This window comes from Talpa europaea, assembly GCF_964194135.1.
Source record: "Talpa europaea genome assembly, chromosome: 4".
NCBI classification, from domain to species: domain Eukaryota; kingdom Metazoa; phylum Chordata; class Mammalia; order Eulipotyphla; family Talpidae; genus Talpa; species Talpa europaea.
The window spans coordinates 21,469,768-21,486,431 of record NC_140070.1 but is presented as its reverse complement, the minus strand read 5'-3'; the positions used below and the strand labels follow the sequence as shown (position 1 = coordinate 21,486,431).

At 37.7% G+C, this 16,664-nt stretch overlaps 1 protein-coding gene across 1 annotated transcript in view; it reads right to left on the bottom strand.

Moving 5' to 3' along the window:
- Positions 1 to 13,669, bottom strand: part of FGL1 (fibrinogen like 1) — a gene marked incomplete at both ends in the record, with an annotated part of 33,255 nt that extends 19,586 nt beyond the window's left edge. Inside the window, 3 exons of the mRNA XM_084232572.1 lie at positions 3,544 to 3,724; positions 5,810 to 5,886; positions 13,585 to 13,669. Coding sequence (XP_084088698.1) covers positions 3,544 to 3,724; positions 5,810 to 5,886; positions 13,585 to 13,669 — 343 coding nt within the window. The remainder of the gene's footprint in view (positions 1 to 3,543; positions 3,725 to 5,809; positions 5,887 to 13,584) is intronic.
- Between the last annotated feature and the right edge of the window lie 2,995 nt (positions 13,670 to 16,664).

Sequence of the window (16,664 nt, the reverse complement as noted above, 5' to 3'; positions counted from 1 at the left end):
AGCTTTCAACTCAACAAATAACTAAGCATCAAAAAAGCATTAGTAGCTCAATTGCTTCTAGTAAACAATTTAAGGAGCCTGCCTTGGGGAAATGTGACTTTCATTGTGATACAGGAAAGTCAGGCAATGTAGTATATAGAATATCAATTTGATATTTAAACTATGATTTTTGAAATGTTTCAACCTACTCAATCCCCAGGAGAAAAGGCAGGCGGGAAGCAGGGTGAAGAAACTGTGTTCAAGGGAGTTAAAAAGAAAAAAGGATTTTTGGATACTTACATAATAGCAGAGTGAAGCCAGGGCTTCCTTCCCTCTCTTTGATAAACATTGTATTAAACTGGGTGAGTACTTTCTGTGAACTTGCAGAAAGCAAGCCATATTGGAAAGCTGAAGTTTAAGCTTCGTAAAATGACATGACAGCCTGCCAAATGGATTTTTTCCATTTATTCCAGAATGGTGGCTGAGACTGAACACTGAGAACAAAAGGGATAGAGTACCCCACATTCTAAACTTAAAGAAAGACCGGAAGAATTCAGCTGCCACTCCATAGGGCATGCTGGGAAATGCCAGAACTGGTCTTGTTATGGCCATCCTCAGCCTCAGGAGACTTAAGAAGAAAAGAGAAGAAAAAAGTCGATTCCATGGAGAGTGCAGTATTCTTGTAGGGTGGGGTGAGTGGGCTCTCTCCTCTGAAAATAGGGCAAAGATTCACAATATAATATTGTCAACAGGTAACTGACAGTATAATACTGAATATATGTAACTGATATTCATTGAGCTAAACGCTTTTTTAATCATGTTACATGTATTCACTCATTTTATCTTTACAACAAAGAATCAGGAATTTTTATCACTTCCACTTTACACATGAGGAATATGAGGTACATAGAAGTTAAGTAACTTGCACAAAGGTCACAGCAAGCAAGAAGGGCAGCTGGACTTTGAAAATAAACTTCAGAGTCTACACTTGAACAACTACCATAATGCCTCAAGACCCACAATTTGATAAAGACTGGGGCTCCTGGAAAAGGGGGCAGGGTTGAACCAGTGGTCTTGTTCGCTGAACAAATACTGCGATGTCACAGGCTCTTGTGATTGTCACCAACAATGTAAACTTAGTACTATAATCTTTTTATTCAGACACATAATTCAACAACACCCAAAATCTTTTTCAAGGATACATTTAATTACATGTTGTACAAAAATCGTGTGATCTGTGCATTGTTTGTACAAATTGCTGGTTTCTATGTAAGTGCATGTTTTCTATGAGATGAATTAGAACTAAGAAAATAATTAATTTAGTAATAACATAGTAACTTGTGAATAAGAACAAAGAAATTTATATTTTTATAGATCATATACATAATTATTATTTCACATTTTAAATTTAAGGACACCAAAAGCATAAACTTTGATGCAAATGGGTTCTTATATATTTTCTATCATATATGCTATATATATTATATTGTCACATATAACATATATGTTATATATTTTATAAGAATTACAAAATAACAATTTATTTATTGAGTGTGCCCTTGGTAGGCTCTCTAGCATTAGTTGCTTATGTGCTGAAAAAATAAAATACACTTGAATTGCACTTATAGTTTATCACTTCTTCTCTTCCTTCATGCTTATACCATATATGAAAAATATTAAACACAGACCTACTGATATCTGGGTTTTTTTTAGCCTCTATATCCAGAAAGAGTTGTCTAGGATGCCTTATCTATCTATCATCACCTATTTAATGTTATAAGACACACATACACGCATGCACGCATGCGCACAAACAAAATAAGAGTTTGTCTGAACACTGTCCATATGACTTTTCTACTTAACTCTTCTTATACAGTCATCCCCACTCTGACCTTGGTACTTGGTAGTAACTGATTTCTTATCTAGTTCCTGGGTGACACTTGTTTCCAAAATCTGCTCCCTAATCCTCTCAATGCAAGATGGGATTTTTAGCTCTTAAACTTCAGTCTGCCATGGTCACACAGTCCCAGTTTCTCTTTGTTCCATGCCCCAAGCCACAGGCCATCCTCACCCTGTATCCATTTCCATTCTCATTTGCCAGTGGCTCTGGATGCCTGATTCTAAAGCGGGGAAAGGGTAGCTGGACTCCAAGGATCAAGGATCAAAGATCAGCTGCTAGACATCAGTCAGAGGCCCACGGCAAAAAGTCTCAACAAAAAAAAAACAGATTATCATGTTGGAAAAGAGAGAAAAAGGGGGCATTTTATTAAAGTCTAAGTTCTAAGATTCTCACAATTCTTATACCCTACACTGGTGAGTATATTTAGAAACTCAAAACAAAGATGTTTTTATTTTCATGAGTTTGGCATCTCTTTGGCTTCTGCATATGTATTTCCAGATTTATATTTGCTAATGTTGATATTCCTGTCTTGATGTACTACTTTGCTTTCATTCATAAATATGAGGCTCTACTCTGTTCCAGGCATTATGATAGGCAACAGGAAGGGAAGAATGCATTAAAGGGGTCTCCCTGGTGGCGCAAAGGATTAATCATCAGCACTATGAAGCGATCCACAACTACTGCAGCACAAGTTCAATCCCTGGCTAGGGAGGTGACCCACATGGCGCAGCAGACCTCTCCAGTCTCACCCGCTGCTCCCCTCAGCAGTGTATTTCAGTGGATCTGTCTGTTCTGTTCCCTACTCTGTCTCTGGTGAATCCTCTCACCGCCCCCCCCCCACCTCTGGCCTGTACCCCAGTTCTTTTATGCACAACTAAATAAATCTTTTTTTAAAAAAGAATGCATGAAACGTTGTCCCAGAACTCACAAATTTCCCAGTTAATTAACCAAGAGAGACTCATAAACAGAGAAATTATAATACAACATGGCAGTAGTTGGAGACCTATGAGCACGGTGCTCTAATTGTGTTTATGTTGTTTCTTACAATTATTGTTTGACCACTTTAAAAGATGCCTGGAGGGAGAGAACAATTTTCTAGAGGGAATAATGGTATATGCATTATGTTGTACGATGTGTGGACAGCTTAAGATCATTGAGTTTTAGGGAGAAACATTGGCCTAATCGAAAGGAAAATTACCAAATCATGAAATGTAGACATGCAAGCATTTTTTTTTATTTTCCTACCTAATTCTGATACCTTTTCCTTTTCTGCTCTCTTATTTCATTAGTGCTTACTACACTGAAGCACATCAGGATTTCAGAAGGGAAAACTATGAATGTGACAAGAAAAGATACACAAAAACAAAGTTCAATTGTAAAAGTGCACAAATTATTTCTCCCATTTGCACATGGATATGCAATAGATAAACTATCTATTGTCTTGTTCTCTTAAAAACCTACAGAAATTCTCAGGCATTTCATATTGCTATTAAATGTCCCCAATAGAGATAAAAGGATAAAATATGGTAGAAGACATGAAAATTGGTACAATGCTTCCCGTTGTATGCTATCCAACCTGAAGTGATGAAACAATTGGCACCATCACTGCACATGTTGTATAATAATATAAAGTATTGAAACACTTAAGAAAAATAGATTCTGACCTGCATATTGTCTCTTGCTTCCAAGGTCAATGACGTTATTTTCCTCTCCTTTATCTAGGAACTGGACTTCCTTCTCATGCAAGAGCTGTGCGATCCTGACCTGTTGCTGTTTGACCCGGGTCTCGAGCATGTGCACCTGGGCTCTGAGCCGCTCCTGCTCTTGAAAACAGTCCTCCAGCGCCTGCAAAGTAACGTTCTCATGGAAAATAAGTGGTCCTAATAAAGTGGATAAAGTAATGAATTGATTGTGCCTCCAAATCCTATTTCACATAGTTCTAACCAGAAAACAGGTTTGAAACTTTTAATGCTATTTTGTTATTTGAAGCATAGGAAATGGTGGTGTATGTTAAAGCTCCTAAAGAAATAGTATAAAATAATCAAATGACTGTGCTACGACCTGTAGAGTGGTGGTCTCATCTGCTTTTCATTATTCCATGAAGTAGGAATAAGCTCAAGCTTGATGAGGAAACTTGGTCAAGAATTCCCATAGGTAAGGGGAGATAGGATTCCATTGAAATACAGTTCAAAGCTCCTGTTCTCAATCTCTACATGAGACTGCCTGCATAATTTCTTAACTGTAAATTCTTTCACAGAAGTTAATCACATCATTAGCGTGTCAATCTGTGAAATAAATAAGCCTCGTGAATTATTTTGGCATCAATATATTTTAAAAATATAATTGAATACTTAAAATCTGACCACCTAGGTTATCTCTATGAGGGATGTTATCTATAAGGAATAATAGTGTAGGCGCTCATATCCCTGATTACCTGTTGCTGGAAATTCTCCTAGAGTCACTTTTAATTTTTTTACTTTTTTTTTTTTGTTTGTTCCTTCAATTACTTCAAAAAGGGATGAAAGGAGTTGGAGTCTTTTAGGTAAGTCTTCACCTTTTCTAACAAGTCAAATAACCCATGCATCTTGCACCTAAAGGAGTTTATTAGATCCTTCCTAAAGAGGTCTTTGAACAGAACTCCCCAAAGGTAAAGTGAATGTGTTGTGTGAACGGGGAAGGAGGGCGTAGGGCTGTGCAGCTCTTGGGAAGAGCTACTGTGGCAAGAAACTGCAATGAGGTTTCTCATGTATTCAGTGTTGGAAGAGTTATGAAAGACAATGGGTGGAAAAGTGACAAAAGACACATTTTGGCCATTTTTCCATTTTTGCCTTCACATGTCTTTGCATGGTCTCCTGTGAAAAATGTAAATTATAAATTTTAATGTGTAATTGCCTTATAGTACCCTTGTGTACCATTATTTCCTACACAGGCTTGAGATAATAGTCAGATCTATTTCCCAACTTACATTTGTATAACTGCCCACTCCTTATGTATTACCTTATGTTCATGTCATAAATATGAGGACCTTCCTTGTTCCAGAAACTCTGCCAGGCAGTCAGAAAGCACAGTTAAATATCTTATTTGAGCAAAATGAAAAAGTACACTGCCTTACTATGAAGGATTGTAATGTAAATACAGAAATTCAGCCTCAAAAATGAAAGGCAAGAGAACTGGGAAGTGATTGTCGAGACACCCTCCCTCCCATGTCCAGATTCAAGCCACTAAATCTCCCAGCATTTTGTCAGGACTGTTCTTTATTTGGTCTTGGTACTCTCTCCTCTTCGCTCTGATTTATTCTCTCTGATAGAGTTATTTGCTTAGCCCCCAGTCTAAATAATGTTCAGGAAGATTATTTTATGGTGTCTGAAATCCTGGGTGCTTTCCAATTGAGGGAATTGGTTGTGATATTGTTAAACATAAATAAAAGTGACTGACGGGATTCCAGCAAAGTATGTTCAATATTTAGGAGACTACATCCATGGTTTTAGTAAACTCTTTCAAACTTAGAAGTTTTCTTTGCCTCAGAACTCTGAGTAAATGAGTTTTTTCTCTTTTTAACCCATGAATGGAGGCACACATTCTTAGTAATAATTTTCAAATTAGTGTCCAACATGGTGTCCAATATTGGAAAACCAAGCTCAATGTTAGTAATGATAGGCAGCTTTTAATTCCTAATATAATGCAGCACCAGGAAATTTTAAAAGATTTTATTTCTTTGTTGTGGATGCTGATTTTGACTTAGAAAAATGTAAAGCACCTGGTAAGTACCTAATGTGGGCTAGGTGCTTCCACAAACCTTTTTCATTACACCTCCCTCCCATTAGTTAAGATTTTTCAGTGACAAATTACTATAGGTTTTCTGCAAAGGAAAAGAAAGTTCCTGACAGAGCAGGCATTATAAATACAATCTAGTTTTTGTAGTATGCTTACCCAGATCTCCCCGCTCATTACCAGAGCAGTGGTGACAAGGATGAAACTGAATATCGACATTTTTCCCACTGAAAGAACTGCAAGAAGAAAAAGAATTTATAATCTACTTTGAATTTTTTGAGACCAGAGTTGAGTTCAGAAGCAAGTTGCTCCAGGAGCTCAGATTCTGTTCCAGCCATCTCTCGTCTAAGTGGCTGAGGAAATTCTCTTGGTGGTTTGGTGGAGGGTGAGTGGTACAATTGCCCATATGGAAGAGCAAAAATGTAACCCCCAAAATTGAGCCAATAAATAATTTTGCATAAAAAATAAAGACTCCCAAGTAATTTCAACGTTTAGCAAAATTTGGGAAGTAATAATTTGGGGACTTAATAGAGAATTTTTGGTCTATGTTACCAAAGTAGGCAGTTCTCAGTCTTGGGGCCAACAAAAACAGTCACAGAATGAAAGAAACATTCGTGAACCAGTGATAAATAGACATAGCCACTTTGGGAAGTATTGTAAAATACAATGCAAATTTTCAGAATATGTAAAAATTGTTCACTATAGAGAGTCATAGAGTCTGGGGAAAATAGGGCCTCCCCTGGTGGTGCAGGTGGTTGTGCCGAGCTGTGAAGCTGTCTGCAGCCTCTGCAGTGCCCGTTGGTTCCTGGCTGCCCGGCAAGGGTCTCACATGGTGCAGCAGACCTCTCCTGTCATGCCCACTGCTCCCCTCAGCAGTGTATTTCGTCAGTCTGCCTGTTCTGTTCCTTACTCTGTCTCTGGTGAATCCTCTCTCCCTCCCACACATCTGGCTTGTACCCTGGTTTTCGTATAAATAAATAAATCTTTAAAAAACAAAACAACAAAAAAAAAAGAGTCTGGGGAAAATAACTACATATTTTACTTCACACATTCTTACATCTGGTTGACTTTTGTGGAAGACCTGGCTACTGAACCGAGGTCCTTCTACTATGAACATCTGTGTTTCTAATCTGTATTCTCCGTGTTCCTTCTCACTACATTCATATATCCCTGCCATACACAAGCAAACAGGTTTTAAGAGGTATGGAGGCCCTCCTGTAATAGCATGGTCCCCAGGAAAGGGGGAGGTTCCAGGTTCCCTGCCCCACCCAAAAGGAGGGTGGAGCTGAGCAGGGAGAGAAGAAGCTGCAGAGGAGACTGAGGAAGGAAGGAAGCAGGATGGAGCGCCAGAAGGAGACCTAGAGGAGGCACATGGAGCCAAGAGATACATGAAACTGCACTTGCCTTTTGGTCATGGACTGGGTGACACAGATGTGGGTGAGAGACCCGTGAGGAGGTGACAATGGCGGTTTTTGTCTTGATTTTGATTTTGCTCTTTTCCTTCCAGGCTTGTCTGGTTGTTTCTGATCCTTTTCTGTGGGTCCCCACTGGAAGATGCTTTAGACTTGTGGCAGGCTTTGGGGCCTTGCTCTGGGCCAATCCTGCTTGGGTGGACTTTTACCCACAAGGGGACGGGTAATTTTGGGTGCCTGATTTAGAAACTAGATTCTTTGCCTTTCCTGTATTGTTTCCTAATTGTATTAAAGTTCCTTCCCATTAAAGTCTCATATGTTTTGTGTTGATGCGGCGGATGGCAGAACCCATTTAGAGTAGGCAGGTTTGTGGGGTCTGGGGTGCCCCTCTCCCTGCCCTGCAACATATTCGGCACCCAAGTCCTGTAACACTCCTACTTGCCTTCTCCAGTGAACATCATTCTTATTCATGAACAGGGCTGTGACTTATTTCTTCCCCACTCATGTTCTTCCCCAAAGAACCCGTAAGTTAACATGGCAGAAGAGGAGACAGTTGCATTATAGCAGAAGCAGTCCCGGAGATGACAGCATTAGCAAGCATCTATAGGTCAGCAGCTATCCACTTAGCACTATGCTGTGGCAGAATAAAACAACTGCCGCCGCAAGACAATGATTTGGGAAAGAAAAGAAAATCTTAAAATAGAAATTAAAAACAATATAAATTCCTTACACATAAAGCCATGTGTAATTAAATATAAAACTATACTTTCCCACACCACCCTTCAAGACAAAATTAATTACTTCCTCCACTGTATCCCACACTATAGTTACAGACAAATGTATCATTTATACACGCAATAAACATTGCTTATGTGCCTGCTATGTTCTAGCACTGAGGTAATGGAATTATCATTTGCTCTGTTTTTTACTGATATTTCTCCAAGTGCTTCCCTTTGTCCCTGCTATTTTGATTAGAATAAAACTTTTGAGGGCCTCCCCAGTGGCACAGTGGTTGAGCCTTAGGTTGCGAAGCTGCCCGCAGCCTCTGCAGGGCCAGTTCAATCCCTGGCCACTGGGCGAGGGTCCCACATGGCACACAGACCTCTCCTGCCGCCCGCTGCTCCCCTCAGCAGTGTACCTCGGTCCTTCTGCCTATTCTGCTCCCCGCTCTGGCTCTGGTGAATTCTCTCACCCTCCCGTGCTTCTGACTATACCCAGTGCTTGTATAAATAAATAAATCTTTAAAAAAATAAATAAATAAAACTTTTGAAGGGAAAGATCATAATTGTTATATCCTCAATATACAAATTATTAAGGTGACCCACATAAAAATTTAGTAGTTGCCACTACAGAAAATATTCCCCAGGGAGATTAAAGGGGAAAAGTGATTTCATTGTCAGAAAACTATAGTCTGCTTGTGGGAACTGATTTCCTCCTTTATGCTTTTCCTTCTCAAGGGGAAAGCAATGGGCTAAGTGTATTTTTGCAAATAAGTATTTTTTAAAAGATTTATTTATTTATGCATACAAGAGCTGGGGTGCAGGCCAGAAGTGTGGAAGGTGAGAGGATTCACCAGAGACAGAGTAGGGAGCAGAACAGGTGGATCCACTGAAATACACTGCTGAGGGGAGGTCTGCTGTGCCATGTGGGTCAGCTATCTGGCTGGGGATCGAACTACTGCTGCAGTGGCTGCTGATAGCCTCATAGTGCTGACACCTAACCCCCTACGCCCCAAGGAGGCCCACAAATAAGTATTAAGAAGGAGTTGGAGTTAAGGAATTTTTGTTGGATGGATTTATTCATGAATTTATTGGCTGTCTCACACACCCCAACTAAAAAAGGAGTCAAGAAAAATATAAAAGCTATGAATTAACAAGGTTGAGAAAAAGGGAGGGGAGAAAACATCTGGCATGAAATGTCAACAAGTTTGTGGATGATAAAAAGCATGCAGGAGAGCTGGCAAACTGCTGAAACTGGATAACAAAATAGGGACAGAGGGAAATTCGACAAGCAGCTGGCTAAGTACAATAAAGTTCTCCTAACAGGTGCAGGATTGGAGGCACCAGCTCCTTGAAAGGCAAGGGTAGAAGTGATGGGCTGACACCAGATCCTCACCTAAACCAGGAGCACCCAGGGAGAGAGTGTTTCTCCCACCCTATCGGAATAGGGAGGATTTACTTTCCGTTCTGGTTAAACCAGGTAGCCTGAATGCAGGGACAATGGAGGGAGGGGAAAGACATTGTTCTGTAAGATTGAGATCCACCCTTCCCTCCTCAACCCTCAAGCCCAAAGTACACACCCCACACCCGCCCTAAATTGCAGCCCCTAGACCTCCTCCCAGGCTACTTGTATGCAACAGCTGGGCAGTCACCCCTATACTCCTCCCACCACTTTCCATGCCAGAGATCATGGGATTTCTCTGGAGTCCCAGGAATAACCGCCCTCACAGAAAAGATCTTCAGGACTGATGTGTCTCCAACAAAGACACTTGTCCTTGTCTGATGACAGTCCAGGGAAGCCCACCTACTGGCCTCACTCATGCACATAGGAAAGGTATAGGCACAATATTTTGCTTATTTTTTTTCCCAAGGAGATTTCTTTGTAAGGGTATAGTTTAAATGGCAATCTCTGTCCATATATTCTTAACATTCTAAAGGGATGCACTCAAAGAATAGTGTTCTATGTAACAAGGGGCAGAAATTCATATAGCAGCTAATTTACTATGAATTTACCTATACGGCTTACCCTTTTATTCATCTGAACAAAATAAGCAACATGTATGGAAAGAAGGGAAATACTGAGTACTTTGCACAGTTAAATGGGGGGAAAATTAGAGAAAACAAGAACACATGCAATTATTCTTTACAGAAAAGTTCTAATAAGCATTTATAGACCCATTTTTTTAAGTAAGTCATCCTCTACTACAGTCATAAAATTCCAGAAAAAAACAAATAACTGAAAGTTAATACTTTATATTTAAAACTTAACAATTTTAAAGGAATAAAGCCATTATCATAGCTAACTCATAATAAATTATTAGTTTGACTCATGTTTTCAGTTAGTAATAAATATATTTCTCTTATGCTGCTGTTTTTGTTTTTTTGTTTTAAATTTTCTTTGTACTCTGTGGTCACTTAGCACTTAATTTTAAATTTATCATAAAGTTCAAGTAGCAAAAATAAATAAATAAAATCCTTTCACATAATGCAGATTTCTTGATATGTAATCAATTTATGTAGTCAAACGTTTAATCATGAAGTTTTTGAATATTATGGAAAACAAGAAAAAAGAATAAATGTCATATATAAGCAAAAGAAAAATAAAGATAAAATATAGGGAAAAAAATTTAAAAACATATAAAGACAATTTTCAGGGGAGGTCTGCTGCACCATGCGGGTCACCTCCCTAGCTGGGGATCAAACTCATGCTGCAGTGGCTGTGGATAGCTTCATAGTGCTGCATCTTAACCCCTTGCGCCTCCAGGGAGGCCCCAAAGACAATTTTCAGAGAAGAATGCACTAGTTCATGAAGACAGAACACAGTCAAATGTAATGAAAGGAAATGAGCACATCCAGTCAAACATGGTCAACACTTGAGGAAACAAGGCTCAGAGTAAAAATTATTTGTCTAAAGAATAAAATCAACTTTCACTAAGTATATTCACATTAATCTGGAAGATCAGCATGAAAATATAATACCATTTAATACCATTTATTTGTAACTCCATTTCAAATTGTTCTGAGAAAAACCAAGATATTTAATGGACTGTTATTTGGGCCTTTTTCTTTTCATTCATGAAAATAACACCTCATCTTTCTCATGTTCTAGCAACCAGATTTTCATTACTTTAATCCACTTCCCACTATTAGTTAAAATATTCAGGAGTTAAGAATTAAGAGTCATGAAATAATTGTGCTTTCCAGACTTTAATGCTATCTTTTGAAATGATATTGTTGTTTATTTCATCAAGTAACCCCTATGAGGTCAAATGCTTTATTTAAAAAAAACAAACGAATAAATTAGCTTAAAAACAAGGAGCTTTAAAAAATTATGCTTTTGGGTCCTCCCTGGTGGCACAGGGGTTAAAGACACAATGCTATCAGGCTATTGCCAACCACTGCAGCACAAGTTGGATCCCCAGTTGGCCAGGTAGCAACCCACGGTGCAGCAGACCTCTCCAGTCTCGCCCGCTGCTCTTCCTCTCTTGCCTACTGCTCCTCTCAGCAGTATGTTTCAGTGGATCTGTCTGTTCTGCTCCCCACTCTCTCTAGTGAATCCTCTCACCCCTGGCACCTCTGGTCTACACCCCAGTTCTTGTATGCATAAATAAATAACTCTTTAAAAAAAATTCTCTTAAATCTAGGTCTGATTCTGGCTACGACATCAGTGAAAGTGTGTTAAAAGTGCCCTGGGAGACTGAGAAGTTACAGAACACATATACATAGCTCTATACATTAGAATTGGCAGAAAATAAAGGAACAATGAAATGCATTGGTGGGTCTCTGTTTCTTGGTGTCCTGAAATTTCCATTTTATTGATATAAAAAGAATCAGTCTGATCTGTCCCAGAGAAAGGAGACAGCACAGTCTGTCAGAATCTTAAACAATAAGGAATTTAAAATGTTATTTTTTGTTTTTTAAAGACCATTATATTAGTTCGATCATATTTAGAATAATTTCTGAAGTATCATTAAGTCCTCCAAATTTCCCACTGCTTTCATTTGTGATTCTAACCATCTTCTACAATGTTGAAAAGTGATAGATTTTAAGAAACTTTGAAAATATGGTCTTCATCATTCATCTTATTAAATCATTATTATTCTGTAAATCTGCTTTATGGAAAAGTTATATCTGATTATTTAGTTCCTCACTACACAATTAGTTATATTTCTTTTATAATTTTTTTTGGTTATAGGCTGTTTCAAACCTTTTAATGTAAAATTAAAATAGTTTATAATTGACTATTCCTTGATGTCATGTCAATTCATTAATATAACTTCTTGTAAGACTATAATGTCCATTTTCCTCCCCATGAAAATTTTTTAGTTAATTATAATAGATCTTATTTAAAGGCAAAAATATTAAGTTTGGAACTGAACAAATCTACAACTGATATATATATAACCTTTAAAACACAATTTCAAAACAAAAGTATACCAGTAGCGTGTTAGATTTTAAAAATGGTATGTTCTAAGTGAATATTATGAAGGACTACAGATAAAAGAGATTTTAAAAAGGAAGTACAAGTAATTGAAAGATGCATGTTTAATAAGTTACCATTCACAAATGGATTCCGTCTTAACATAAGACAGCTAAAAATTTACCAAAAAACACAGACTTAAAGTCTCTTTTAATAGGCTATTTTCTTCTGATTCTTTTCCTGAAAATGGAATATAACAATATCTTTGTTATTTATCTCGAGTGTATACTCAACAACAGACTTAAAAAGTCAAAAGAGTTTGTTTTGACCCCCAATAGAAATAATGGAAAATATTTCTAAAGTTTTCACTTCTGAAGTGGAAATTAGAACATGGTCCATTTTATTATACATTTTGTATACTTATAATTGCAAATTGTATTATTTACATCAGTCTCCCTTCAATTCATTCAAAAACATCCCAGTAATGGAAAGCAGATTTAATTCTAAATCTTTTTTCCAAGTTGCAGAGGTGGGCTTCTCTCTAATAATCAGCCTGATCTCTCTCAATAGCCATTGGTGGCTTCTTGAGTTATGTTTAATAAGACACCTATGAAACAAACTAGCATTTTTACAATTATGTCAAAAGTGCAAAGACATTAAATACCTTGCCTAGAGTCAGAAATGAGTCAGAGACGCAGTTCCGGCTGTGTCCAGCCACTCAGCCTCCCAGGATCCTCTAACTGCATTCAGAAGTTGTAATTGTTTCTCTGTTATTTGGTTTAGAAATGGGGACAATGTTGATTTTGGCTTTAATCCAAAAACAAATGTAAGAGGAAATTGGTTTAAGTGGAAGGAAAAACTAAAAAAGGGATTGAAAACAAATTGCAATCCTCTAATTTTTCCCCTATATGTATGAACTTTTACAAAAGGTCCAATAAAATGTCTATATAAAGAGATATCTCTGCTTTTTTTAACCACTTATTATTGTGCTCATCAGAGAATTTTTGTACTGTGATTAACTTTTATAATGCTCAATTGAAGATTAAGTAAAATCGAAGTTCAATTGAAGCTTTGCTTCATAGTACAAATGATAATAAAATTTACCCATAAAGATAGTAATTAAAATATTTCAATTAAGATAAGAAAAGAAGCCAAGGTTTCCTTAGTTATAAAAAAAAAAAAAAAAAGGTCAGGTTAATAATTCCCAAATGCAATGGTCTGTTTATTTGATGTTTTAAGAAAAGCAAAACTACTCCCTGAGGAGCACAATAGTGAAATTCATCTATAAGCATCAGTTATCTTCTGCACAAGTTGTTCCTTTTGTTTTAAGCCCTAGAAGATGTTCGAATGTGTAATATGTGACTTGTTAACTCCCCTACTTACATTGCATAATAGTTTCAGACTGGAAGTCCAGGTTCATGGCTCCAGTTTCCACTTGATGTAACGCAAGCTGTTGTTTGCAGTTCATTCTGTGATCCCTGTTTATTAACTCAGATTCCAGTAAAACACCAAAACTGGATTTCCCTTTTGTTCTTCAATGTTTTCTGTACTCAAGTATTGCTAGTGTTTGACCTTCCCATTGACCATTTTCCTGTCATTCACTCAGGAAATTTGAAGTTTATTAAATAAAAGGTAATCCTGATGACTTACTGGAAAGAAAAATAGGCAGTTTGGTTGAAGTGATTTATATGTACAGAAGTGGAAATTATACATTCATAATTAAAGAGAACTTAAGTTGCTGACATTTAAAGTTCAAAAGCAAACATTTGCGATTACTTGGCAGACTTGATAATTACCTTTGTGTTAAAATGAAATATTTTGAAATGCAAACCTATTTTTTCCCTCATACATCCCTTTGCCTTTTCCCCCATTTAATAAGTAAATACATTAATTCATTCAACCACAATAGCCCAGTGAGCAGGTATCATTACCATTTTACAATTTAGGACACTGAGGCACTGAAGTTTAACTAACTTGCTCAAGGTCACACACCAAGAGGTGGAAACAGGATTTAAAGACAGACTTAGAAACTATGCTCTTCATCATTAAAAACAGACAATGCTGTTTATCAAGAAATCGGCTGGGTTCACTGTCTCATGAGAATCTGAAAATAAGGACTGTGTCCCAGGTCAATATTTTATGAAGGCATGACAGAAACCGAACTTGTTGGGAACAACGTTATTCCATTAGTCTGTGGCTGCATTGTCAGAACACAGTGGAAGACCTTTTATCAGGAAAGGTCAAATTTGTCACCTGGCTTGACTATAAAATGAGAATGAAACTTGAGATCACTGACTGAAAGAAGTAGGAGGAAAGAAGGAAATACGAGAGGCAACGCTGGTTGGATCCAATGTTTGAGATGAACCAGAAAACAGAGGGTCGAGAAGCATACTTTCTGGCAATGTTTCTTAAAGGTACTTCACTGAACAGCACAGTAAAGTTATTAAAACTTACATCTTAGAATAGCATGTCTAGAAGTTGGGTTTTACTCATTTATCCTAAGAGTGACTAGTTTCTGTAGAACTGACTCATACCTACCAGTTTCTCAGTTAGGAAACCTAGCATTATCTTAGAAAATGACAATTATTCGGTGAGATAACTGCTTAGGTATTTGCACAGATGGTAGGCAATATCACCCCAGAGAAAAGATCAAGCAAAAGGAATTTTGGTGAACAAACACAAATAATGGGCTTTGGATAGTCTTCAAAGCTTATTTTTAATTGAGGTAACATTGCATGTGATTCAAAGGCACAGGATCACACCCCCCTCAGATGCATGTCACTACACCATACTCAATACCAAAGCACCCATAGTCTTCCAACATAGTCCATTGGACCTCCTCCCCACTGTTTCCCCCACTGCCTCTCTTGTAGCCTCAATTCCAGTCACATTTCTAGCATTTTTTTACTGCTTTGGCTTTGTATGACCTTTTGTTTTGTTTCCTTCTATTGCACATATAGATGAAATCTTAGGGTATTTATTTTTCTCCTTATTTGCTTAGCATAATCCCCTCCAGTTCCATCCATGTTGTCATAAATGCCAAGAGTTCATAGCTGAGTAGTATTCCCCTGTGTATAAATAACATATTTTTCTTATCTACTCACCTGCCCTTGGACATTTAGATTGGCTCCATAAATTTTGGCTATTGTAAATAATGCTGCAATGAACACAGGAGTATATATATATATATATATATATATATATATATATATATATATACCTTTGAATTACTGCTTTTACATTCTTCTGGTAGAAACCTAGAAGTGAAATTGCTGGATCATACAGTAAGTCTGTATTTAATATTTTGAGAAACCTCCATACAGTTTTCCATAGGGGCTGGACTAGTCTAGTTTCCCACCAACAGTTTATGAGTGTTCCTTTTTCTCCACATCCTAAGAGGATTTTTATTTATTTATTTTTTTAAATAGAGGCATGTTTTATTTATTTGTTTGTTTGTTTGTTTGTTTGTTTGTTTTGTTTATACATGCACTGGGTACAGTCAGAAGCGCGGGAGGGTGAGAGAATTCACCAGAGCCAGAGCAGGGAGCAGAGCAGGCAGAAGGACCGAAGTGCACTGCTGAGGGGAGCAGCGGGCGGCAGGAAAGGTCTGCGTGCCATGTGAGACCCTCCTCTGGTGGCCGGGGAGCAGCTGGGGATCGAACCAGCACCACAGAGGCCGTGGGCAGCTTCGCAACCCAGCGCTCAACCTCTGCGCCACCGGGGAGGCCCCTAAGAGGATTTTTAAAAAATAATAATTATATCTTTCTTCTCTGGACAAAGAATATTTCCCTTGCACAAGTTCAAGTCATTCTGGATCCTGGACAGGATTAGAATAAGCACTAAAATTTTTTTTTTTCCATTTGGAAGAACTTATTCAGAAAACTCTCTCAATTAATACAGCAGTTGTATCACAGTAATCACCTAACCCCTCTAGACTCTGTGTTGTGCCTGCTAGATTGGACACCTGCCCAATACCTGATACTTGACTAGTCCCAAAGGTAAGGTTTAATTCCAGCTCTTCCCATCTCCAGTCAACACAAGCCTGCAGCAGTGTTTCCAGTCCCATCATGAACTAGACTTAGACAACTGATCTTACATTCTATAGAGTATTCTACCTACATAAATTTCTAATGGTTATATTTTCCTAACTTCCAATTTAGAAGGATGCATTTTTCATGGGATTTATAAAATTCTGTGCTTTGAATATAATGATAACATTTTAAACTTAAAATGTGATTTTGATCAAAATATTTAGAATGAAGTGCATTGTAAACATGGAAAGAGGTCATTAAGAATGGTCTTCATTCCACATAACTAAGAAAGTCTCCTCAAGTGGCAATAATAAAACTTCTTTCTAAAATGTTGGTCGGGATATCACATTGGGCAGATTCCTGAAAGAATGTAAAACTTATTCTCATGTGAAACAGATCTAAGAAATTACTCTAGAAAGTCCTTTTAAAATT